Here is a 27,304-nt window from a genome sequence, read left to right on the forward strand (position 1 = left end):
GCCAGATCGCTGCATGGTGAAGACTTAAAACGTCCTAATTGGCTGTTAGATATCGAAGCTGTTGCAGAAGGGATGTCCAGCGGGGAGGACCATGTCCAGAGCTCAGATGGAGATAAGATGGAGATGCTCTCCTGGCCCCGAAGGCCTCAGCCTCGCTCATTAACTTGCAGCGCAGCGCGTCGTCGGATGTTGCGCCTCCGCGCCGCTCGGGCTCCACTGCGCATGCGCACTGTCTCCAGGACGCCGCGAGCAGAGCAGAGCAGGGCGAGAAGGAGAAAAAAATAAATAAAAATGGCCCTCGACAATTTAATTTTCGCCCAGTGCATCCTGTATTTCTTAGCCTTCGTGTTCGGCTTCATCGCCGTGGTGCCGCTGTCCGAGAACACGGAGGACTTCGGCGGGAAATGCCTCCTGTTCACGCGCGGCATGTGGCAGAACGAGAACATCACGGTGTCGAAGCAGCGCTTCATCGTGGAGGAGTGGGGACCCGAGTCCTCCTGCAGCTTCATCACCTTCGTGGGCATCGCGTCCCTCATCCTGTCCGCAGTGCAGGCGTGGAGGCTGCTCTTCTTCCTGTGCAAAGGACACGACGAGTGAGTGGGAAATAATGCACGCGCCTGTCGGGGGTCTTAATGTAAATGTGCCTTTTCCTGTGCGTCTCTCCCACGCCCCTGATGATGATGTGCAATCTGAAGCATAGCCTGCATGCATCATGTGAACCTCTATTCACTGTCATCCTCCAAGATGAATATAAGAAGCACATCTGTCATTTGCTCACATCTGCATGGTGATGTAGGTTTTTACTGTACAGGTCTGCAAGCTGAAGGGAAGAAAAGTCCAGAAAGGAATGTTGAGCGTAGGCGGCTGTGGCTCGGTTTGGTCGTCTCTCAAAGGTCGCTGGGTTCAATCCTCCAGCTCTCTTGTCTGATCCCCCTGCAGCTCCATCTTTAACGCCTTCCTCAACCTGCTGATCAGCTCGCTGGTGGTGTTCACAGTCTTCCTCTCCAGCACCATCATCAGCGTGGGCTTCAACCTGTGGTGCGACGCCGTCACCGAGGGAGGGACGATGCCCAGCAGGTAAAGCGAAGAGCCTCCGAAACTGAAGATCCACACGAAGCTGTGGGGAGAATCCTCCTAAATTCCCTCCTGTTTGTCTGTGCAGCTGCGAGGACCTGCAGGACACCGACCTGGAACTCGGCGTGAACAACTCTGCCTTCTACGATCAGTTCGCTATAGCTCAGGTAAGGACAGTCCCATTCAGTCTGTGTTAACACCTGCAGGCTTATTCAAAGCAGGACATTGTCTCTCTCTGTCCATTTCAGCTCCTCTGCAGGTAGTCCATGACAGAAGGTGTTGATAGTCAGTTTCTTCCATCTACCTTCCAGGTTTTTATCGGGATGTGGAATGATTTAGAGAATTTAGAATCACCAATTAACCTCAAATGGTTTTGGACTGATGAAATCAACCCTTCTACCTTTCTTCCTGTTTCCTCCAAAGTAACCAGACTCAGTTAATAACAGCTAAATCATCAGGTCATGTGTGATTTGGATGCTCAAGGTAATAGATGCTTTCGGGTTGTGTGAGTTTTGCCAGTCATCGTGTGATTTAGAGCTTCTTTACATAACAATAATCTGTTTGAAATAGTTTTGCCTCCGTTCTTGTTCGCTTGTGTTCACGCGGAGCGCTGAGGAGAAAGTTATCAAACAAATGAAAGCGTTGCCGCAAATGAATCGTACTTTTCTGTAGAAAGAAAGACAAATTGGTCTACAGGGGTGTCAAACATAAGGAATAGTCTAAATAAATAAAAATGTCTACGAAAACACTGAACTTCTGAAGACTAGTGGACACAACACAACACGAGCTGCGATATCAGTGATGCTGCCACGACAGATAGAAAACTGGACTTCGCCTCAAAGCCATGCGGTCACAAACACCCATAATGCAACAAAGACGTTTTTTGACATTTGGCTGTAAGTTGCACCACAAGGTTTCATTAAAATTGGTATAAAAGTTGAGATTGTAGTCACTGTTGGTTGTTATTGTTTGGTTTTGTGGAAAATATCAACGTTTCCATCGCGTATACATCTGCGCCACAACAAAGAAAAAGTTTCAAGTTTAAATTGAAAGGTCATTAAGGTTCTTTTTCCAGCCCGGCCCACTGAAATGTCTGACACCCCTGCTGCAGGAGATGATGACCTGTTGAAAACCTGAGGAACAACAAAGAAAGTAATTCTAATAATCTTAAAATAAAGTTTGGCAACAAAAGTCATGGAGGGCCGGCTGAGGAAATGTCTCTCACTAGAATAAATAATCAACACTAACATCTTTGGTGGAATTGACATTGTGCGTTGTACTTTAATATATTAACATATTCCTCTGGGTAATTCGCTGGAAAATGTGGCTGATATTTCATATTCCTGAAGGCAAACGTGCTGAATCGATTGTGTGTCTTTTTGCCATTCTGTCAGACTTAATCCTCGATGCGTCCCGTTAAAGCAGGGATGTCAAACGTACAGCAGACAGGAACCAGAACCGACGAGCCAGAGAGTCCAATCCTTCCAAAATGTAGTTTTCCGGCTGCGAGAAACGACGACATTGACTGCAGTGTATCTATTCAGTTCAGGTGATCAGCATTAGGATCATTTCTAGAATTTGACAAGTTATTGTGATTATAATACGAACTTGCCAATTATATTCCCGCTCCGTGTGGCCAAAGGTTGTATGAATTTAAAGATGTAAATGACGTAAAAATCCACTATGATGTGTGAAGCGGCTGGTGAACTGAGGCAGAATATTTTTTTAAATTACTGTTTGTTTGTTTTTTAAATTTCAGGTTTGTCATGTGTCGCAAAAGGATACTTCATTAAATGTGTTTTTAATGATATTAATACTTTGTTGCACTGAAACACAGACAGAAATTTAGAGATCTAGTTATTTATAGGTTATAATGTTATTATTTACGTGTCTGGCCCAGTGTTGCTTTATGTCAGAGCTGGTTTCGGAAAATATTGATTTAAAGTACGTAGACGATACGATTGTTGTTGTTTGATTAACAATGAAAGCAGCCGGTGTTGAAAACTTTGTCAGGAGGTTTAAAGAATATGACCTGAAGCCGAACTACATTAAATATATGATTGTGGAATTTTGGTAAAATCCCAGCAATTATATAAGAAGTTAAGTACACATCGTCACTTTAAGGCTAAACCCCGAAACCACGTGTGAAAACATCAGTGTTTGTGAAAACGTTCCCTTTGTGTCGTGGTTCAAACACAAGGACACAGGTTGTGAGCTGGTTGAGGAATCCGATCTGGAGAAGCGCAGCTCCGCTTCACGTCTGGCGGCTCACCGGGCTGAGCGCAGAGAGACGACCACACGCTCAGATTCACACCTCGGGGCAATTTAGGCCTCGTTCACACTGCAGGGAAATGTGACCCAATTCACATTGTTTACTCACAAGTGACCCATATCCCACCTGATTTGTGGCCGTGTGAAAGCTCCGATTGTGATGTTTTTTTCACACCAGACCCAACAATCGGTCCCTATGTGGGACCGATTCGGATATTTTTCTCCATGCGACCGCTTCGTCATCGGCGTGTGACTGACGTCACGATAAGCTAAAAGCTGCTAAAAGCTGTGCTCTCTCTTTTTTCCTCATTCTCCTTCTTTCCCTCGTCATGTTGTCTAGATTTTGTCGGCTCGTATTTAACAACCACTAGAAAATGAATCTGCAGGCTGACCTGTGTTGCTACAGATAGCGGTTACCCCCCCCCCAGTTAGGAAGCGAATCCTCTTTTAACTTTGTTTATTAAACAGCGTGCTCAATCCCGATGATGACTGATGATGAGGAGTCTCCAGCAGTTGAAAGATTTGGTCCTGAAATTCTTTTGAAAAGCTGTTATGAACCACACTATGACGTTTTTCCAAACGAATAATGAGCCTGAAAGTCTCATTTTTATTCTCTGTATCTTTTATATAAGTCTGTTTTTCCACCTCAGTAAAGTCTCTGTGACTGTGATCATTTCCGAGTCTGACTTCTCAATGTGCTGCTTGACTTTCAGTTCGGCCTGTGGGCTGCCTGGCTCACCTGGCTGGGGATCGCCGTGATGGCCTTCCTCAAGGTCTACCACAACTACAGACAAGAGGACCTGCTGGACACCCTGATCCACGAGAAGGACCTGCTGCTGGGCCGCTCCTCGCGCCGGGGCTCCGACATCAAGACCGGCCTGATCTAGAAACCGGAAGATGCAGCCGAGCACACTCGTTCACTCTTAACCGTACGGCCCTCCTGCCTGCCATGAAAAAAACCCTCCAGTATTTGTGTAGACAATCTCCTTTTGACGATGGATTGAATGAAATGGACTAATTCACCTTTGTTCCTCAGAGATAATGGATTCCCCCTTAAATCAAACACAACTCCAGCCAAACGGCGATCGTATTAAAACTATTCAAACTATATTTAGTGTACACAGTATTAATAGTCCGATTTGAACAACGGATCATGTTGTGTGGGTGAAACTCTTGCATGGATCTAATGCATGACAAATTAATAGGGTGATATTTAGATTTAAAGGGATGCTTTTTTTTTTTTTTTTTTTTTACACCAATAAATGTATTCCTGAGGTAGGCTTTTATTTTTTAAAAAAATTTTTTTGTCCAGGCAGAATGCGCACTGCCTTTCCGTGAAGTGGCAATCCTCTGCATGCTGCTGCAAAATAGACTGACGTGTGCTTTCGCGGTGTCATTCGCACATTTATCAACAAGCTACAAAAAAGGTGTTTCACAAATGATCAATCGCAGCTCGGAGCGTTCGTGCGTTTGGCAGCCGGTCCAAAAATGCTTTTAGCAATCCGTGAGATTAAATCACCCGAGTCTCTCTCTCTCTCTCTCTCTCTCTCTCTCTCTCTCTCTCTCTCTCTCTCTCTCTCTCTCTCTCTCGTGCCATAATAGGATCTCAGGCTTCCTCGACACACTGTATAGGCTACAAACCAATATACTGCATTACTGTGAATAGAGACACTCCAACGTACCTGCATGCGTCGCTCCCCCCCCCGCACTCAAGAGTTTACAAGAAGGAAGCAGATGGTGGGTTTGACTTTGATAGGCAATGACAGTTTTATTTTTAAACAAGTTGAAATCATAAAAACGTATAGAAACAAAGAAAAGAAAAAAAAAGAAAATAAAAAAATAACCCCTCCATAAAGGCACTTCTTTCAAAGTGACCGTAAATGTTTTGGACAGCGGTGAAATGCAGCTTGAAGCTGGATGTGCACAACGAGTTGACCAGGTATCGTTTTTATTGCTGATGACAGTTTAGTTTTGACAGTGCAGAGTCGTTTCTTGCTTCGACTTTCGCGTGTCGCGATCCACCGGAAAACCTGACGCGTCTCGTTTTCTGAGTTCCCTGAAACCTGTTATATAAAGAACTGTGTCTGAATGGAAACTATGTGATGTGTGTTATTGCTCACGGTGAGAGGTATGTGGATCTCTGTGCCCTTTGACCCCTCTGGTTCCGCCGGCTCTCAAAGTGCGGAGCTTGTTTTTGGGTAATAATGATAATAATCTATATAAAAAAAACTTCAGGAAGTCGAACCTTAAACTAAAAAGAGACAGAACGAGCAGCGTGAGAGCGAAATCCACACTTTGAAAACCACGGCTACGTCTCTTGTGTGTGACTTTTAATTGCTTCGTTTGATAAAGGGACTCATACGATATCTGCGTCTGCTCTATTTCTGTTTTTGGCCTCAAAAATAGCAGTAAAGTAGGTTTTTTTTTTTTTGTCTTTTATCTTCCGCACTCTCGTTCAAAGACTGTGAATTTGACATCACAATTAAAACCTGACTTGTTTTAAATAGAAATGCTAGGTAACAAAATAAGTTTTTTTTTTTTCTTATTTAGAAAATTAATAAAGAAAAGTTGAATGCAGATGCAGAAATACAATATAGAGCGATAAATAGCTTTGAGGGTTTTTTTTTGTTTCTTTTTTGGTAGATTCAAGCCGGTACAAAGAGGATCAGCGTTCATTCAGCTTGAGTATTATTCTCTTCGGTGATGGATAATATTGTGCTGCGGAGTTCCTCCTCGGCGGAACAGGGAATGAGATGAGACTCATCCACACGGACCGGCCGAGAAAAAATAACCATGTGTTCTTCGCCTCCACCTCATTCGTCCCGGTACTTGTGAAGTGACGCAGCCCTGTGTTTACCTCCTCGCCGATTAGTTATGAACAGTCACATCTCTCAGATGTGCAACGTGCTGATCAAAGCCTTTTTACGAAACATCTCTACATTCATTTATGTGCAATTACAAGGCTAAATACTGTGATAGTCCTTAGTATATTGATCCATATATACACATTCAGTTGTGTGTAGTATCTGATATACACAAGTCAGGTTCAGTAACAAAATAAAAAAAAGAAATAAAGAAAGTTGAGCATTCCATGGAAACATCCGCTCACAGACAGGAACTGAAGAGTCTGTGGAGATTATGTCAGCGTCATGTGTGGGCATCAACAACGCACATGTGCAAAATATCAGTACAACTTAAACGTGTGGCGGCATGCCCGCCACACTGAGTACGTACGTATATACATACAGACATGGAAGCTACATATTTCTGGGATTACACATTTTCCTGTTCTCACTGCGACAGTGGTGCGATGCCACAGACAGCGTACAGAGCCGTGCTGAAGGGCTGAGGCGTTCGGGGGTGGGGGGATGGGGTGGGGGTGGGGCCCCTTCAGGGTAAAAGAAGAAAGGGGAGGTAGGGGTTTTGAAAGTATGAATAAAAGAGGCTCCTTGTCTCCCCCTGTGGTCAGTCACAGTCACTGCATGGTCAGCCATATCCAGCAGCCCCACAGAAGCTGTTTGACGTGCAGCAGGTAGACGGCCAGAGCGGCCTCCAGCTCCTCGCACACCCGCTGCGGGCGCCGGCGGTCCGTGCAGTACATGGCCACGCCCAGGAATGACATGAGCAGGAAGAGGCAGGTGAAGAGGGCGAGGTGAGGGCGGGACGTCGTCGTGTCGTAGGCTGCGAGATAAAGAAAACACATTTTTTCCCCCTGAGTTTGTTTTGTAAATGCTGCGTATTTGAATGAACAAATCTTTCCCAAGAAGGTCGTGGGTTCAAATACCAGCTGGGGCCTTTCTGTGTGGAGTTTGCATGTTCTTTCTGTGTGTCCATGGGTTTCCTTCCTCCCACAGTCCAGAAACATGCATGTGAGGTTAATTAGTGACCCTGAGGAGTGAGTGTGAGTGTGTGTGTGTGTGTGTGTGTGTGTGTGTGTGTGTGTGTGTGTGTGTGTGTGTGTGAGTGTGTGTGTGTTTTTCCTGTGATGAACCCTGGACAGGATAAATCGGTATAGAAGATGAATGGATGAATGGATGAATGGAATCTCTCCCCTACTTGGTTTTGTACTGACTGACCTTTTGGCCTATTACATACACTATATATACAGTATAGTTCAATTGAGAAATCGTCACACAGTCTGCGATTTTTTTTTTTGGTGTGAAACACTGTTAAAAATGGCGTGACAGTAAAAAGTCATACATTTCACAAAGCTTCTCTGCAATTAGATCCAACTGATTTTATTCAGTTATTTTTTTTGCTGCTCCACAGTGCAGTGCTGCAGACACTCCATCATGCATATCAAAGCAGTGATTCCATCAGACGGACTTACCGTCTATAAAGTCACAGTAAGGAATCTCTGTGAAGCCGACAGAAAGAGGCCAGTCAGTCAATCGGAGGCAACCTCTGTGATGCTCAGCGGCTACAAAGCAGCCGCGGCAGCTGCTGCCGTGGCCTCACACTCCACTATCTCTCTGGAACACACTCCCCGCCTCATTTGCATGCATAATTGATTACAAGGAGTAAATCACTTGCTCGTGTTTGGACATCTCTTAGCATTACATTATTTTTTTAAATAGAGCACAATCCCCAAAGGAAAATAGTTTACGATGCAATTTTGGGCTTGTTTTTGGATTTCGTCATGAGCAGCCGCTACAAATGAGCTCGGTTGTGTGGAGTAACATTAAAGATAATGTTAATAAACAATTGAAATGACCTCATTATTTCCAGATAATGCTTTCAATCATTCATGTTTCTGCAAATGCAGAGTTCACTTGGGTTGACAAGTTTAGACCTTCTCTGCAATTTGCATGTTCTAAATGTGTGGGCATGAGTTGTTTTTTTTTGTTTTTGTTTTTACAAGCACAGGTTCTACAAACTCCAAAAACATGAATTTGATGGTGAGCGGTAAAATGAAACACCAGAGGGCAACATGTTACGAGAAGAAAACCTGGAATCCCATTTCTCGGTGTTGCAGATGCAAAATTATTCCGTTTTAAAATCAATTTTCATGTTAAAGTTTGAAAAGTAAACTTGAAGGGAGCCATTTTGAAGTCAAAAGGTTTTTTCCTGCATTCCATTTCTGAGGAGAAATTATAAAAAAATTTGAATAATTGAAGTTTAAAATTGAAAATCACTTTTTCAAACGGAATGTAAAATGAATTTATGGGAGACCAGAAACTTTAGAACAAAACAGGAAGAGTAACAATTGTAATGGTTGTGGAGCTTTGCGTGACAGTCATATGACATTTCCCAGCAGGCTTCCAGAGATCCCTTTTTGGCATTTTCAAGTGAAAATGCTAAACTTTAGTTAATATTCTGGGTGTCTGTTTACAAGACAACTGTGCTGAAAACGCCGTTAATGCTGCTACTGCGAATGCAAACCACGGCCGTAGCAAATAGATCTTCAGCACATGTGTGAGTTGACGGACAATAACAATCTTCGCCTCCAGAGTGTCGTGACTGTCAGTCCATATTATCCCGTCACTTGGTAGTTTTATAGTTGACAGTCACCGTAGTAACAACCCAACTTGATCGTCTGTCCATACGAATGTCAGCGTTCTCCCATTGTTAGTGCTTATAGCGTATTGTTCTCTGCTGCATGTGTGTGTGGTTTCATTACAAAAATAAGCAACAACCACCTCTAGTGACCCAACGTGAAAACTACATGGTTTTCAGTGTTTCTGCCGTTTCCGTGTAAACAGAGTTTGTTTTCAAAACTGCAGAAACGATGCGTTTTCACCTGAAACCTCGTCATGTAAACGGGCCCTTATTCTTAATGGATCTCAAAAGCTGCTAACATCTTTTTTATTTTTTTCAGCTTTGTGAAACAACAGGAAGTCCAACATTTAACCAAAAATGACAACTTGAGTCAAACTATATCTAGACTTCAGAATTAACCAGGTTTGATTCATGAGTGATAGGAGCACTGCTTCATTTAGACTTTAAAATACATCTATTTAAGTTTTTTTTTAACCAGTTTGCTGGTAAAGTAGCTGAATGCAGCCACATTTCATCCCTGCACGCTGTCAAAATGTTTTTGTGGAAGAGAGGATACGTAAACAAGAGGAGGGGATTTTATCAACACATCCATCAGAACAAGTGGCCTGGATAAACCAGAATGTCAAACCAAATCACCATATGAGCCATCACAGTGTCTTGCATGTTGATTTAACACCCAGCTAAACCACAATTCATTTTCAGTCTTTCTCAGAGCTGTTTAAATCATTTCTTGTCATTCATGAGCTGCCCACACACTGTAAAATGTGGGCATTTTATATGATTAAAACTCGAAATTGTTAAAATAAAAAAGTTGAATAAATCTCACAATTGTTTTCTGGTGAATCACTTTGATTTTTGTGGATTATAAACACAACATCTTTATCCATCTAACCTTGCGACTGGCACGTTTTCTTACCGTGTACTGTGGTCTCTGGCTCCCTGAATCGAACCCTCCGCTCGCCTTTCCGTCTGTGCATGGGCTCTGTGTCGGACCCATAGTTGGGACTTGGCCTCTTGAGGATGGAGGTGGGAACTTTGCCGTTGGTTACCTACGTCAGACACAAATCAGACTGAGCACCCTCCTCCCGTCCAGCTGGAGACAAACAGCAGATCTCTGGCTACTACCTTCGGTCTCAGCGTGTCGTCCTGTTGGTGGTGGCCGTCCTTTCTGTGGCGTACCTCTGAGTGCTTCTCCCGGTGGGAATGAGGAAGACAGTTGACGGTGTCTCTGAGGGACTCTGCAGCAGCGAAGCGTTTGGACAGTGCAGACACACACTGACCCAGAGAGTCTGGAGAGAGAAACAAGGACATGAGGACACATCCAGAGCCGTTTCTCGTTGTTACAAACCAAGTAGGATAAAGGCCAGGAAGACTGGGACTGAGCCCACCCACCCATCGAGTTTGATTATGTTTGACATATGTATGGAATAGATGCATTCTGGTGGTTACAAACGTCTTGAGTACTACAAAACTTTACTGCCTTTTACCACAGAGTAAGTTTTATTTAATATTCCTCAACGTGAAAAACAAACAGAATGCAGGACATTGATTTCTTGACATTACTTCCAGGGTTAAGGTTTTATGTTATTTCTATAATACAATGAGGGTTTGCATCTTAACACAATGATCAATATCACTTTAAACCAAAGATAATTTAGGTGTAATCTGATTACACTGGGCTGCCCCACAATGCCCCAGAAGGTTTACCCCTCCAGAGCAGCAGGATGAAGTTATCAGTTTTCTTTTTTCCCAGAGTCTTTGCCCTGGATATTGATTCTAAATAATTCTGTTGATACTCATGAAATCCAACGCCAGCTGATCCTAACGCAGCGCTTTAGACTACGACTGCTCCCCGGAGGTAAACACACACCGCAGCCTGCACACATTGTTTGCTGTGTCAGAAGTTGCCCTTTTGCCTACTGAATGTTTCCCCTGTCAACAGAGCCTGAGGGCCGGCTCTGCCTCAAGACTAACAAATGAAGGTTTCAGACTTTGGTATTTACAGCAAGTGGGGCTTAGAAGGAAAATACTGTGTGAGTGTGACTTATGACTATAAATATATAGAGAATTAGAGTATAAACTATGTCAAAATTAAGAATTAATTGAAATGATGTCGCCTAAAGGCAATGAAGTTATCCAGCTGACCAGTTCTGAATAACATGTCCAGTTTTATCATCAATCCAGCACCTAGTCTAGAAAAATGTCACATTGAATAGTAAATACAGGGACGGGAGGTCATGGTAAACACTAACTTGAAAACAAACAACCAAAACTGAGACGGAAACTCAGGAAAAGTAAAGTACAGTGACCCACTAGAAGGTCGTATTAGTTAAATTCTCGATACTGCTTAATCCAGAAAAGTAATACATCATTAATTTCCACTCAAAAGATCCAGAAACATAAATATTTACCAATATAGAGACGTTCACAACCAAAACCAGAGCAAAAAAACCCCCAAACCCAGCAAAAACCAAAATGCCCTGGAGCTTTGTATGAAATCAAAATAGATGCAATTTAATTTCTTATTCCTTATAGACATAAATGCTGATAACTGCTTTCTTCAATTTTCTTTTCAGAACTGTTCTCCTCCTTTCTCGAGCTATCTGTCGGTTATTCCAGCGTGCAGCGATACACAACTGTTTTCTTCACTTCGCCTTAAATATCAAGACCGATCAAAACAGATTCAGCAACAAAGCCCGAGTTTATATGATTTACAGCGATTATTCTTTGACTCACTTAACTAAATATTACCACATACTTTCACTTGTATTTATTTCAGTACAACTAGGGATGAACTTCTCGACACACAGTCATCAATCAGATGAGGAAAGGTGGCATTTCATATCAGTGCAATATTACATGATCTAGTTTTACCTTTTTTTGTATTTCTTTATACTTCTGTACTATCTTGTTTCAAAAAGTCATTCAACCTAAATAAGTTTCACTCAAATATCAACATGAAGATGAAGGTACCTTCTATTATAAAGTGTTTTTCATCTTACAGGGTTCTCATGAGCTACTTATTCTTAACGTCTTGTATTTCTTTGCTCATTTATTCAGTCAGTAAAGATGGATTAATGTACACCACAAGCAAAATATAAGTCCACAATAACAATAGAAGTAATCTGCTGAATTGCATGTATCCGTTTTCATGTGAATTAGCATTTCTCTAATGTCCTGGTGTGTTTGAGGCCATCTGAGCCGAGCAAGGAACTTCACATTAGTTGTAGAGGTATTTCTCTCTCTCTGGTCTGTGCGTCTGGATCAGTGTTGCAGCTTGTGTTCAGCATCGTTGCCTCTGGAAGCTGACTCAACAACAATGCTGATTTTGACGTTAGAGCAGCCCGAGCAAAAAAATATATATAAATAAAATGCAGAGTTCACAATTGGGCAGAGAGCAACTAAATGCAAGCCAAGCATACACGGTGTGCAACAAAAGCCCGGCCTCAAACTGTCACAGAGAGACTTTCTCCTTTTATTGCGCCACGTGAAGCCGCCGCTGTGTCCAACACGACTGCCAGTGTTTACTAATTCAACATTTTCATGTGCAGGCTAACCGGAGTGCTTTGGAGCGCACGCTCGCGGTGCAGAGGCGGGGTAACTTCTCCTAAGATCAGCATCACCAGGCCTCCGCCCTCCTCCCTCCGCCCTCATGCTTCAGGCCGCATGTTAACAGCAGTGGATGACAGACTGCAGAGAGGCAGTAGACACTGGCCTTTGTTTTCCTCCCGCTAATGAGCCAAACGCACTCGGCCTCCATTTCATGTCGTTGCATCAGAGCGAACAAGGTTTTTTTTTCTTTTTTCCAGGTGATCGTTTACCTGAGTATTCAGTCTTGCCAATCTCCGCGTAGACTGTTGCCATGAGCTCCAGGCTTCTGGCTGTGATTGGATGGTCGTTACCGAAGGCCCTCTGGTGAATCTTTGTTGCCTGAAATGTTTCAGTCATGTGATTTAATTTACAGCATTGTCATCTCGCGGGCTTCACAAGAGTCATAATAATGTACATGCTTCTAAAGTCTGCATAGGGAATCCCAGCAGGGATGGAAACGTACATACCTTACCACTGTATTCTAGGGCAAGATGAGGTCTGGGGAGGAAGAGAGAGAGAGAAGGATGAAGCCGCTATGCTAGTTGAAAAAAGAATAGACGGTACATCTAAAATATGAATGAACAAGGAGGAAGGAACTGAAATATGTGTGAACTGTTGATTTTTCCAATACAGTGATTGCATACATCCTGATCAACAGACTTTCTTTTTTCAATATGACAGGAACCATTGTTCAATTGGTAGAAACCAAAGGGAGAAAAGTTTCCCACAAAGGATTATAAATAAGCAGTGATAACGTGGTCTTGCTTCTCAGAGTCTCGAGATCATGTGATCTGCATATTTGATCAGGCAGAAGTTTTCATGTCCTTCCTGAATGAAGCAAAGCAGTAGAGATTTAAGAGCCTTGCTCGAGGAGCCACAGTTGTGACACGTCAGCTGCGAGATTTAAATCTGCTTTCATAACTGCGAGATTTGTGTGGCAACCAAAACTTAAGAACCATGTTCAAATGTACAAATTCATCGGATAAATTTTGATTCTGATGCAGGAAACAAAACAATTTTTTTTTTTTTATCAATAATTGACCAAATGACCATATAAAGGAAAATATTACATTAGTAGCATTTTGATTAAAACTCTCCACTTTGCTGCGCAAAACATTTTCATCTACTTTGTCCTCAATATAATAAAATCCATGTCTGATATTCTGTTAAGCGTTTGCTCAATTAGCACATATAAACAAACTTTGGGGTCTTTTTGAATGTGAAATGGTCATCAACTCTGATTACAGGAGAGTATTCTGTAATCTGCAACCTGCTACTCTCAAGCAGTGTGATAAGATGCACTACATTAATTTACATGTTAACTTTAAAAAAATGTTTTACCCAGGAAATGGACCACGACCCACTTTTGGGTCTCGACCGACCAGTTGAGAATCTAGACGACTGCAGTACAGATACTGTCGTGAAAAAAACAATAAGTAGCTACGATATAATAAACCGCAAGATTTTTGCTTTCCTAAAGCCTCTGAGTAGCACACCTCCAGCACTTTAATGTTTAAAACAATGTTGTTTTCATGTTGGACCACGAGTTGGTGCCGTTGTTCGTTTTTGCAATAATACGCTATAAACATTAACAATGGGAGTACATGGGCGTTCGTATGGACGGACGACCAAGTTGGATCACGGGCGACTATAAAAGTCCCAGAAGAATATGGACTCAGAGTCGTGACACTCCAGAGGTAAAGATTGTTCTTATTGTTTCGTCTACTCACACTCGGAGACGGAGGCGGGGCATTTGCAGTGGCTTCGAGCACCTTTGTCATGTAAACAGACACCCGAAACGCAACACTATTTTTTGCCAAACATTGTCGCGTCTTCGCGTCTTAATCACATTTATTTAGTAAAGACAAGCCACCCGGAAGCCGTTCATCCCTCCCATCCCTCCCAGCAAATCGATCGTAGTTACAAAGATGATAACAAAGCATGATCCTCACTGTGAGCTGAAAGTATCTGTTTCATCGTGTGGAAAACTGCAGCGGCACAAATCTAAACATTTGCTGTGATTGGACAGCCGGACGTCGGGCGCCTCTTGGTGGAAGTGGAAACCTTCTATTTCTGCCAGCCCCGCCGGCCCCTCCAGGGTGAGTTTACAGAGGGCACGGTGCTTCCAGCTTGGCTTACTGTCTCCTGCCACCCCGCCGCTCTCGTGTTTAGCGCTAAGCAGGGCCAATGTGTCTCATTCGAGACCCGCCAGCTGTTTCTGTCATATCTTCCGTGAAAAGCCCGGCGAGGACATTCATCCCCTTCACACCCTCATGTGTGCATATAGATGTAGAGCAAGCCCTGTTTAGTGTGACAGATGTCAGCTTCGCTCGTCCAAAAGCCACACTTCCTTTCAATTAGTAATGGCCAGGTGTCAGTTTGCTCTGCTTGAGAAGGTCCTTCGCAGAGGACATCTGATCGGCACAGAAAAGCCCAAAAGACTTCCTACGACATTGCTGAAAGATTTAGGAAGCATCCTGACTTCCTGCCCTGAGGGAGGCGCTTCTGCCGCTCAACTATTTCTAAGACAAATGTTCAGTTTCTCTTCCTTTTCCTCAGCCTTTGTAGTCTTTGCAGGCTTCATTTCTCCAGTCTGTATAGGAAAAGCTCAAAGATCAGAATCAGATTCCTGCTCGTACGTATTTAGCTGGGAACCCAAGCCTCCGGGTGCAGACATGCACCATCAGCACCGGCTCATTTAAGTTTAACTACTGTATGTAACGTGCATCCATGAAGCAGCCCTTCATGCACACCTTCCACCGACCGTCACCCTCTCCGGCAATCAGGTTAAATGGCCTAATCCCAACAATGACAACAGAGGCACGGCGAATGGATGCACGCCGTGGCCTAACAAAGTACCCCTGCAACAGGAGACAGCGGATCCAGTGAAGGCGTTCCTCCTGTGACACTCAGATAGAGTGTGGTGTCTCTTTTCCCCGCTTCTACGGGGAAATTCAACTCGGGCTGAAAAGCCTCGGAGTTCGGGTTTATGTGGTGCAAGAGAATTTCCACTGCAGGACTGTGAATGCGCGTACGTGTAGGAGGACCGGAGGCCCGGCCAAATTCACATATTTCATAAAGAGTGTTTATGGAAACGTCCAAAAACAGAGCGAAATGTTTGCGCAGGCAGAGATAAAAGTGAATATTTCCTTAAAGTGGGTATCAAAATGGCAAAACATCAATTTAACTGTCAGCAAAATATTCATTCTGCGAATAGCTGAGAGTTTGACTTGATACACAGGTGAATCTGCTGCTGCTTTAATAAACTGCTAAAAGAAACAACTTTCAGATTCATTGTTTGCTCTGTTTCACCTCAACCAGCACCAATTTATGGTCGTGTGAGAGTCACGATGCGGCAGAAACATACATTTACATGCATACAGTATGGTGTGGGTGATAAAGCAAGCTGGCGAAGTGGATTTATTTAACCATAAATCCTCTGATGATGGTCCCACTGAGCCTTTAAACTCGCAGAACATGAAACAGCCCATTAATTACTGCACAGTGGAAGCTTCACGGGACACAGTTTTACCTACTGTTTGCTCATGATGCAGAGCTGAGCCAGCCGCTCGAGGTGCTGTGCCTGGGAGGCCTGCTCCGAGAGCTCCTCTGGGGTCGTCCATCCCACCGAGCCCAGCGTGGCCTCCTCCTGAGGCCCTGTCACACACACACAGGGCATGGAATCACAGTCAGTGACGCTCTCCGTCCTTTTCGCCTCTGTCCGTCTCGTCTAGCGTTTCAGGAAAAATGAAGCGCAGTCTCTGGCTCTCCACCTGTCTGCCACTGCTGCCGACTCTCCGCCTGAATGCTACAGAGGAGTCGAGTGAGGACGGGAGGACGAGAGAGCAGAGATAAGGGCAGGAGAGAGCGGATAAGGGAGTCAAACAACACGCTCGCCACACCCACCACCAGAGCACTGAGACCGTAACAAAACCACAAACAGTACGCACTGTGCAAGCACACTGTACACACACACACACACACACACACACACACACACACACACACACACACACACACACACACACACACACACACACACACACACACACACACACACACACACACACACACACACACACACACACACACACACACACGCACACACTGTGTACACTTCAGACAAGAAAGACTTTGGCTCAAGATGCAAAACAAAGGCAAACATGCACGACTGCAAAAAAGTAAAGAATCATATCTGCACGTCAAATTCCCACAAAATGCCAATTATGTCTTCTGCCAGGGGAGGAAATCGATGGGAAAGAAGGAAAGCATGTGAGCTCGCAGCTCCAGTGGCAGCAGCTCGGCCCCCCGGAGGAGTCCACCGTTCAATCTGAGCGAGTGCTGAGTCGGGGGCCCGGCCGTTCGCCGGTGACACTCAGCTCCTAATGAGAACTGGTGGCCATTTGTCTTGGACCGTGTCCGTCCCCCGATCCCCTCCGCGGAGCCCGGGCTCCACCGCAGTGCTGCCTCAGCAGCAGACGGAGAGGAAGCAGCCGACGTCTGGAGCGGCGGGTGATGGATGAGAGGCCGTGCCGCATGGGGCTCCAGCAGGTACGTTGTAAACAAAGATGGAGTCCAGCAGAATGAGGAGTCAGCTCACATTAGCCCAACGACTGAAAGGAGCTGATTCCTGGACAGGCAGTTTTGTAGCCAACAAGTTTATTCTTTTACCAGAAATAAAGCCAAAGTGTAACTGTTACATCCTTTATCGTTTTGTAAACTGAGCCAAACTGCAATTGACGATCCAATCACCAAATATAAGTAGATGTACTTATATATAAAACTATTTCAGTACTCTTTCCTTTGTCGCGGTAAAACGCACAACAATTCAAAATGTGGTTCATTTGATTGATTTTTAAACTTTATTTTCAATTGTGATCAATTATCGTCACATTTTTCTGCAGATCTGTTTTCTGATTTACTATTTTTCATCTACTTTTAAAGCCTTTTCTGTTTGAACATTGAACTGATGTATTTTCTTTTCCCCCACCAGTGTTATGAAAAGTTGTTGCATGACTTTGTATTTAACGAGACTAAATATTTAGATGTCTTGACTGGAACATGTTTAATTGATCTGTTGAGCCAAAGTCAACTATAAAGCGGGAAAAGTACCCAAAACACAAGTACAACTACTGGTCCATTTTCTGTATTTTACTCAGTTGAAAGTAATATTGAGTACTCATGAGGAAAATACTTTTTACTGCATTTAACTGCATTGTCAAGCACCGAGTTTCAACTGACCAGTTAAACTTACTTTCTTTCGAACCATATTTCAAACACAAAATATGTCAAATTAAGTGCTGGTTATTTATCTTGTAATCAGATTTAATTATAAAGAAGGGCATTTCTCTGTTAGAATAATGAATGTATGAGCTAAAAAGAAATGTAAAGGTTTTATTATTAACTCTTTACAGAAAGAACTTCTATATAAAATGTAATCATTAACTGCTTTGTACTACTGCACTCTGTGTAAAGATTTGTATTTATTATTATTTGTACTATTATTATTATTACTCTAATGTGTTTTTAATGTTTGGTAAAATGTAATATTTCTTTTTATCATTGGACCCCAGGAAGACTAAGCAACCACTTTGTGGCAGCAAATAGGGATCCTAATAAACAATAAACAATAAACAAACAGGGTGACTACTGTACTAACCATAACAAATTCATGACAATTACAAAAAAAACCCAAACAAACAAACATTGATTTTATGAAAAAATAACACGTTCAGGTGAAAGCTTTTTTTTTCAAACAATTTCAAAATCTTAAAATTCCTTTAACAAGAATGAAAACACTCAATGTAAAGCTATGAAGGGTTCATTTGAATTGTGAGAAACCTGTAAATTGTGCTTAACAGTGAAAAGAACGAGTAATGTGAGACTTTCTAATCTCTCACTTTTACTGAAAATGATCAAGTTTCATGCCGACCGATAACTTTCACATGATTAAAAACCTCCATGCTGAATTACACAGGCACACATTCAACACTAAAAATCACTGGATTTAAAGAAATCCCACTCCCCTTATCAAGAAGATAAAACCACATGCAGACTCAAAGTCGGAGCACAAGATCTTCATTCGCCCTTTTATCCCCCGGAGGTACAGACAGACAGTGTGATGTGAGAAGAACTTGCCTGCGCTCCCCTGAAGAGCCGTGAGCTCGATCAATGCCACCTCGTAGAACATCTTCTCGGCCTGGATGAACTGGAGGGCCTTCCCATCTGTTTATATGGGTGAAGGATCAGGCTCGGTTTGTCAGCAGGATTAGTCAGTTGCCGTGTTGCTCACGTTTTATTTGCATGCGGGCTGAGAACTGTACGCAAACAGAAAGTGGAGCAACCCCTCTTGTATGGATTGTGAAATCGTCAGTGTGTGTGTCACTGTTTGTCTAGTCATGTGTGTGTTTCAGATACTTTGCTTCACAGCAGATCCACCAGATTACGTCTCGTATGTCTCACATATCATATTCCTGCTACCAATGTCTGGCTCTTTCTGTGTTTTCTCCTTTTGATTATTCCAAGCGCCACTGTGTTTTGTTTCCATGAAAAGAGTCTCTATTTAAAACGCCCCTATAAATAGTCTCCTTTGTGAAAGCATTCCCATCGCTTTAGTGTTGGTCCCACTGTAAACTGACACCGCCGATTCTTGTCAGGTGCATTTAAAGACCAATGAGCTGGAGGATGCTTAAAATAAACACAGCTGGGCCTGTGTCGATGTCCTACTTAACTGAGATTCCATCCTGGGTATTTCACGTTTCATCTCAGCCCTGACAATACCAGCCTATTAACCTCTAATATAAGCGACACACAGTATCTGGAACATTTATGTCGGAGATAGAACTTTTGTGACCTGGGGAATTCAACTTTATATGTGATTCTGAACAAAGGGAATTTATTCTACTTTATCAACAGCCTGATTATCACTGCAGTCCACAGAGGAGAGTTATAACTATAACTAACCAGTCCTGGACATTAAGGCCCCGTTTACACGGCAACGTTTCAAGTGAAAACGCATTGTTTTTGCATTTTTGCGTTAGAAAAGATTCATGTTTACACTAAAATGCTTACACAGAAATGAATGCTGAAAACAATGTAATTTTCATGTTGGGCCCCTAGTGGGTGCTGTTGTTTGTTTTTGTGATTAAGCCAAGGACCATAACCGTTAACAATGGGAGTCCACGGACATTCGTATGGACAAACGATGGAGTTGGATTGACTCACAACTCTAAAACTACCAAGACCCAGGAGAATATCCACTGGGAGGCATGACACTCTGGAGGAAAACATTTTTGTTATTGTCCATCTACTGAGCATGTGCGGAAGAGCTATTTACTACGGCGCATGCATACCGTGCACGTGCGCAGTAGCAGCATTCCTGAAGACTTGCGTTTCCCCCATTTCCACTGAGATGGAGGATTTTCCAAAATTGCGCATTTTAAAAAAGTTCCGCTTTTGTGTAAATGAACACCTAAAAAAACAATAAATTTTTGGCATTTTCACTTGTGAAAATGTTTTTGTGTAAAATGAGCCTCAGGGCCTGATCCTCTAGTTAACATGTATACAAACTGATTTACTATCAGGGATTCCAAAATAACATGTACTATTGGTTTTGTTGCATGAATATGGAATATCAGGCGCATCTAGAACATTGACTAACTATGTTAGATTAGAAAAGCGCTCCTCCCCAGCCGTCGAGTAATTGGACGGAAACACAACTTCATTCCTTTTCTTTTTTTAATCCAAATTGCTGTAATGCTTTGATACGTTCGTTATCTTACCCGCACTGACATATTCATACGCCCTCCACATACTCGCTCCATGAAGAACTGAAATGAACACAGATTGTTCCTCTATAAACTGGCCACAATGCAAAACCCTCCTGTCTGGATGTGATGTTATTCTTAGCAGATCACCGGCAAAACCACACACGCAGTCTTCAAGCTCAACCCAGCAGGCTTCATGGAGGATCTTAAACAACCAGGTTCTATCTTCTTCATGCCCTGTTAGGCAAATGTGGTAGTTGGAGAGACCCCATCTGCTTCGTCTCTAACTACAGCTTGGACAAACAGGTTTGATAAGGTTGGTGACGTTGTTTTGGCTGTGTTAGCCACGAGGTCAATTCACTGAGGTTGAACTTTGCTACGGAAGTTAACATGTTGGTCAACATCTACAGCAGGGGCCACAAACAGCGCAAGATCAACTTGTAGTGGCCCGGACTGGTAAAATAATGCCATAATAACCTTTGAATAAAAAAAAAAAAAAGTTTTATCTTTGTTGTGGTGCAGAGTGATGAAAATGTCTCTATTTTTACAAAAACCAAACAATTACTACTGAAAATGACAACAATCTTAACATGAAGCCAATTTTTATGAAACATTCTGGTGCAAAATACAGGGAAATATCCCTAAAATATCTCTTATAGCTGTTGAATTAAGCTTTTTTTTTTTTTTACTGAACTCTTGTCCAATAGTGTTTCTCTTCAAACTAAAGTTGGCAAAAGCCTGTTTCTTTCATGTTTTCCATCAGGGTGGCTGTCGCGTTATTTATTACTGCTATATTACTGCGAGTATCGTTGTCTTTTGCTGTTCAGTTCTGGATCTCAGTGTTTCATTATAACTCCCGCAATAGTTGTTTTTTTCTTCCTTTAAATGTTTATTTTTTTTGCCTGTCCCTTTAAGGGCTCTATAGAACAGTGACAACTGGACACCAAAAAACATTATTCAAAGTGTTTATGATTTTGGAAACTGATTTTAACAGTTTTTTGGCATCTCTGATATAACTGAATATATTGTGATGTGCAGTCCAGTTGTAGATGGTGAAGTTGTTCCGAACAGCCGCAATTTTCAATACAAATACCTTTTTAGAAATTTCACTTTTTCACCCTGTTTATAAGTGTCATTGAGGGTTTTGTCACTCATTGCTTCAAGCGAAATTGCAATTTGTAATGAAGCCACACACACATGCAGCAGAGAACAATCCGCTATAAACATTGACGATGGGAGGACGTGGACGTTCACGTGGAAGAAAACGATCAACTACCAAGTCCCAGGAGAATATGGACCGGGAGTCATGACACTCTGGAGGCAAACGTTGTTGTTATTGTCCATCTACTCGAAGAACTATTTACTAAGGCCATGGTGCACATGCACAGTCGCAGCCACATGGAGACTGAGCGCGAGTGGTCCAGAGCATCTTTGTCAAGTTAGCTGTTCACCTAAAGAGAAGTTTAAATGCGTTAAGATGATGTTGTTTTCATCACTGACCTTATAAGTCTTTAAGAAGGTAAGAATGTGTTTATGAACAGAATGGACAATTATAAAAGTAACAACATATGTTTGACATTGCCCCTACATTTTTGTTAGATTCTTTTGAACCAGTGGTCCTGGATGTATTGTTCCTGCCTCGGGCTCCTGGGAGCCGCCGGACCGGCCGCTGGGAATAAGAGTATGAGCCATCTGTGAAGCAGCGATCACTAAAGGTCACAGTGCGACTTCTACCTGCTATTTTTAGTCAGCCTGGACCACAACAATGCAACAAGAACCTCAGACAATCTCCTCCTGGGAACGGCTGCACAGACACACACGCACACGCACACGCACACGCACACGCACACGCACACGCACACGCACACACACAGAGCTGGTAATTGGACTTCACTCAAAAAGTCAACAACATCTTGCATTGACTCCCTGAAACATACATCTGCTCTCACGTGCCAAGTGACTGCAGAACGCACTGAGATGACCTCCAGAAGGTGTAAACAAATATCTCTGGCCTGGCAGGAAACTGGGCTCCACTGGAGAAGCACCTCCATGTGATACCACTACGGCACTGTAATTAATCAGTTTAGTTTTTTCTTCACACAACATGGAAATGTGAATACAATGCAGCACTTCCTTTTTACTCCATATTAAAGTCGACATGTGCGGGTTGTTATTCTTTCCAAGAAACACATATCAGCAAGCACTCAGAAAGCCAAAAGAGCTTTTGGCTTTGAGTAAAGGTCACTCTCGGATACTGCCAGCTCTGATAACGAGACATCAGCCCTTAAGCGGCCATTGCGCTGCCAATATCACTATCAACTGCACTTAATACAATCCATCCGCGTGGACCACTTTGTATACTTTGCTTTGAATGGGCAAAGTTCGCTCTGCCTCTTTACGGCGCGCAGGGTTAGACTACGAGACGACTAGTGCAGGGATCCTACCAATTCTGTTAAAAAGTGTGTGTGAAACTCTCCAGTTCCCACATCCTGCTCCCAGCATGGCTGACCTCTCGCCTCGCTCCCCGGAGGAGAGCTGCTAATGCACCGCAACATCGCTGCTTCAGCTCCATGATGCGAAAGGGAAATGCTGTTTGCATATTTTAAGACTCTTGGAAGAGGAAACGGAATGTTTCTTTCAGCGTTTAGTTGCTCTGATCTAATGCCGACCTGCTAAAGCCACTTCAGAGGATGGTTGTTGGTTCCCATCTTCCAAACTCAAGGTTACCCAAAATAAGTCAACATGTCTTTGTGCAGGACACTGAACCCAGAATTGATCCCAGTGGAGCGGTCACTGTTTGTGTGTGAATGGGTGAATGTGACAGTGTAAAACACTTTAGAGCGCCGAAGTAGAGAAAAATACACGTGGAGGATTTCTGACAGTGGAACCGCAAGTTTGTGGTCTGAACCTCCTACAACTGTATTGTATTTGATGCTTTAGAATGAAAATTTTATTGAACTGAGCCTATTTATTCGGTTTTTCACCAATCTGTGAGTATTTGGCACTAACTGAAAATACAAAAAGTGTGATAAAAGATGTGAATTGGTGACAATTTCCACCTTGAATCACCCTGAATCAGTTCTAAGAAAGTTGCACTGACTTTACGTGAAATTGAGTTTTTCCTCTCAAGTTGACAGTTCAACACATTTATACGATATTTGCCAGAGGAGGGATGTCATTTCAATGGTGTGTGAATGTGTGAATGTGATGAACCATGTAAAGCGCTTTGGGGCTGCTGTCAGTGAAAAGGCGCTTTATAAGTGAGTCTATTTACCATTTACCATTTACCATTTACCATTTCAGTTCAGGGGCCACATGCAGCCCAATTTCATCTTGACTGGGTCGGACTGGTGAAATACTGCCATAATAACCTTTAAATTTAAACTTTAATGTTTTTTCTTTATTGTGTCGCAGAGTATACGTCATTAAAATTCTAATATTTTTCCAAATCTGAACAATTAGTCCCAAAAAAAGGGTGCAAGCTCAACATAAAGCCAATTTTATTGACACAAAATACAATGAATAAAACTTCAATAACTATTGCATTTCCAACCTTTTGCAGGCATGTTTTCACAAACTCACCCAGACAGCATGGCTTTAGGGCTGCAGCTAGTTATGTTAGCGTTCATGGCAGCAGCACCGATATCTCAGCTCTGGTCTCAGTGTTGCAATGTGTCTGCTACTCATAAGAAATTTGATATAAAAATCAATGTTTCAATTAGTGTATCAATGTCTTTAAAATGTTTGAGCATATAGTGTTTTTAAATGTATTTATTTTTTTACAGGACTGCAATAATTCAGTAGAAATGAGCTCATAAAGAAGTGAAAGATTCTGCTGGATGAGGACAGCATCCTGGAAAAAGCCCAGCCAGACAAAATAAAAGCCCATTTTTATTTTTTTCTCACACTTTTTAATAGGCGGAAAATAGACTGAGAAGGATCTGGGCCCACTGACCACTTTTATAGAAAACAGTGGAATATCTTTTAACTCCAACAGTAAAAGTAAACCAATGTAACTCCACAGTAGCTCAAAAACCACAATTAGACATGATGCGACCGCGTTACTATTAATGAGCTTATGTAACAGGGTCGGCCATGTCAAAAGATTTGACTGCGTTATGGTCGGGAGCCCTCTTAAGTAGATAAGTTTTCCTGCTGAGGGCGGCAGACGGCCGAGGCTATTGATGAAGTGAAGCTCAGCAAATCGACCTATTTTGGAAAAAGGACAGTGAGAGGCAGATCTTTGCTGAGGTGGATAACCTGAGCTGGCAAGTTAAGTGTTGGAGTGTCTCAGTGACGGGGCAGAGGAGCCGTGGAGGTAATATATCTCGAAACGCAACACCTCTCCATTATCTCTATGTCCTATACAGCCATAGTTTATAGGAGCAGTGAAGTGGCGGTGCACTGGCGAGCCGCTGCAGATACAGGTTAATTAGTGCTCTTCCGCTCTGTTGTGCAGAGATAAGAGCCGACAAATCCTCTTAAGAGACAGACACACAGCCTGGGCCGCACACGGAACATGTGGCACTCGGGGGACAAACGTGTTATTATGAACTCGGCCAAAGACATCATCTCATCCCCTTCAGTTTACACTGCTTTCTATAAACGAGCCTCATCCTCCTTTGTGCTGGAATTCGCTACGCCTGCCTCCTCTCACAATCCCTTACACAATTCAGCTCGCACGGCTAAAGGCGAGCTTCAGAGTTGATAAAAAAGAAAAGGCTTCCGGGAAAAAAGGGGAATGTGTCTCAAGCGAGATCTAAGGTGGACTTTCTTTTTAATCCTGAGTTTGTGGGTAAAGGATACAATTCTTTTCAGTGATGAAGATTTCTGCAATCTGTGGAGCAGAGAGAAAACAAACCAAGGCACATGGTTAGGCATTAAATAATACATGTCCAGCATCATCCCCCCGGTGTGTTTAGGCATGATGTCATGAGCTGTCAAAACAAGCAACGCTGCTCTCCTCCCGGCCCGTCGGTCTGGTCAGCGTCATGCCGTACGCTCCAAACTTCTGGAGTAACGGCTGTGTGTTGACATCAGGGACATTCCTTTAGGTACTACTACAGAGATTCAAAATGACCTGGCTTTGTCGACGGGCTTACGTATGTAATCCTGGCGACACACTGCCAAAACATAAAGCCCTCGGAAATAGCCAGGCGCAGCTCGCACACAATAGAGCCGTCATACGCTGGATACTACACTGTGAGTAACACTGTTACTGTATATTAGTGCAGCATCCTGAACCTCACTTAGCAGCATGCACACCGTCGCTCCGCCAGAGTCAACACAGCTCCACATGATGGACTGGGCTGTTAGATTTGACATTGGTGTTGAAGATATCAAGGTTGAACGTGTCCTGTGGGATGATTTATTTGACACTCAAGAAGAGCAGGTGAAGCAAATGTGTCTGCATTGCTGTGCCAATACATGAGACTGCAGATTTTATGGATGTATGTGCTGAACATGTGTGTGAAATTAAAAGAAATAGAGCAACAAAGCACGTGTGAGAATGTGCGTTGATGTAGATATGTGAGTGTGTGTGAGTGTGAGAGCCCAATCCCCATGTGGCTCACCTGGTGTAAGCAGTTGGGCAGAGAGGTGAAGCTCTGCACATGGGTCAGTCCCAGCAGGCAGCTGAGGAAGCAGTGGAGGGCGGCCTGGTACTCCCCCTGCTGCTGGAGCTGCTGTCCCAGCTCAAACAGGCCCTCCCTCCCTCCGTTCAGCATCCCCAGTCCCAGCCCGAGCCCATCAGAGCCCCACCGGCCGAGGACGATCCTTCCCCCCCCCCAGTCACCACTCCTCTGAAGCACCACAGGTAGAGAGAAACAGCCACAGTGTGGAAGACTCTGCTCACGTGAAGGCAGCCAGGAGAGCTGAGCAGCAGAGCCTCCTCTCAAGCCTCGTCTGTGCTCAGCGAGTCAAGGACAGGTGGCAAGGAGCAGGCTGAGGGAGCGCCGGCGACTCACACAGAAGAGAGCCATTCCCCTCCCTCCTCCTGGGCTGCACCAGGAAAGGAGGACAGAGGAAGTCAGCGAGTGTTTCCTCTGTGAGTGGCAGAGCTGTGGACCAATCCCTGCTCGGATCACATACAGTAGCTGTGCCAGAGCGTGCTCGGCACACTGGCTCTCCCTCCAATCCTCACGCAGGGAATTTGCAAAGATGCATGTTATGATGATGGGAGGCAAATACAGTGGCACATGCTCTGTGAAGTTTACCCAAACAAACCAAACAAGAGTCATAATTCATCTTGCGATTGAACCTTTCATCTCTGCGACTGTTAATCACAGTGCAGTGCATTATGCTGATTTATAGTCTCTGACAAAATCCTTTGGAATCTGACTGCTCACTTGTGATTAATGGATGAGGAGTGCATAAGAGGTTTAAATGCCAAGTAAGCATGCTTCACTTTGCCACATTGCACACAAGCTTTTCAAAATCTAGTACAAGCGGCTGCACACTGTGCGATTTTTGGCCGTCCCGGATGAAAAATAACAATGATTAGAGAATCGTGGTGAAATCTTCAGTCTTGCCTCTAAATCGGTGGCTAAACGTCACATTAAGGGAGTTTGAGGACGGCTGTTGTCATGACAACCTGCAATAAAACTCACACAGTGTCAGCACTCTGAGAAAAATAAACCTGAGGAATAAATTGAACTTACTTGAATCAGTAAAATAAAAAAAATAAAAAAAAAGTTTACACTGATTCACACTAATATATCTTGTACTGAAGTTAAAAATAGCGAACATGAATAATTTAAGTGATGTAAGCACATCTTTTTAAATTCATCAACACAACAAAATGTTATCTTTACTGTGTTTTATTTGGTATTTCAAAACACAGAATACTAGAAAACCAATAAGCCATCAGGGATCCCAAGCATCACAGACGAATAGAATGAAGACCTACAAACTCCGAGCAATATTTGAAACAGAGACTCTAGTTTATACCGATGATCTCAGGATCCTTAGACAGGAAAATCACTCAATTCACTTTGGATTGATTTTATTTTTCATGTCAAAAACAACAAGGAGTTTAAACAAAGAACAATCTTGCTTGATCAACATACATAAAAAGAAAAGTCGCCTTATTTACTTAAGTAGAT

The 27,304-nt window shown here is 43.1% G+C and overlaps 2 protein-coding genes across 2 annotated transcripts; one reads left to right on the plus strand and one right to left on the minus strand.

The window, feature by feature from the left end:
- Positions 1-215: 215 nt before the first annotated feature.
- Positions 216-5,707, plus strand: tmem179ab (transmembrane protein 179a-B). Its single transcript, XM_080480541.1, has 4 exons — positions 216-593; positions 940-1,077; positions 1,163-1,241; positions 4,059-5,707. The coding sequence occupies exons 1-4, from the start codon at positions 292-294 to the stop codon at positions 4,230-4,232; spliced, it is 693 nt and encodes a 230-aa protein (XP_080336667.1). The 5' UTR covers positions 216-291; the 3' UTR covers positions 4,233-5,707.
- Positions 5,085-26,208, minus strand: cUnh14orf180 (chromosome Un C14orf180 homolog). Its single transcript, XM_080480540.1, has 9 exons — positions 25,775-26,208; positions 25,008-25,038; positions 18,574-18,660; positions 15,972-16,092; positions 12,903-12,933; positions 12,666-12,774; positions 9,970-10,133; positions 9,761-9,893; positions 5,085-7,026 (listed from the first exon to the last, which is right to left on the minus strand). The coding sequence occupies exons 1-9, from the start codon at positions 25,925-25,927 to the stop codon at positions 6,821-6,823; spliced, it is 1,035 nt and encodes a 344-aa protein (XP_080336666.1). The 5' UTR covers positions 25,928-26,208; the 3' UTR covers positions 5,085-6,820.
- Between the last annotated feature and the right edge of the window lie 1,096 nt (positions 26,209-27,304).

Source organism: Lipophrys pholis (genome assembly GCF_963383615.2).
Source record: "Lipophrys pholis genome assembly, chromosome: 14".
NCBI classification, from domain to species: domain Eukaryota; kingdom Metazoa; phylum Chordata; class Actinopteri; order Blenniiformes; family Blenniidae; genus Lipophrys; species Lipophrys pholis.

Bases quoted from the DNA above. Each gene is read 5' to 3' on its own strand.
- tmem179ab (XM_080480541.1), top strand. From the start codon at position 292: ATGGCCCTCGACAATTTAATTTTCGCCCAGTGCATCCTGTATTTCTTA. The intron at 594-939 runs GTGAGTGGGAAA...ATCCCCCTGCAG, and splicing joins CTGTGCAAAGGACACGACGA to CTCCATCTTTAACGCCTTCC. The intron at 1,242-4,058 runs GTAAGGACAGTC...CTTGACTTTCAG, and splicing joins ATCAGTTCGCTATAGCTCAG to TTCGGCCTGTGGGCTGCCTG.
- cUnh14orf180 (XM_080480540.1), bottom strand. From the start codon at position 25,927: ATGCTGAACGGAGGGAGGGAGGGCCTGTTTGAGCTGGGACAGCAGCTC. The intron at 16,093-18,573 runs GCAAGTTCTTCT...TGTGTGTGACAG, and splicing joins GGCTCTTCAGGGGAGCGCAG to GGCCTCAGGAGGAGGCCACG. The intron at 9,894-9,969 runs GTAGTAGCCAGA...TGTCTGACGTAG, and splicing joins ACGACACGCTGAGACCGAAG to GTAACCAACGGCAAAGTTCC.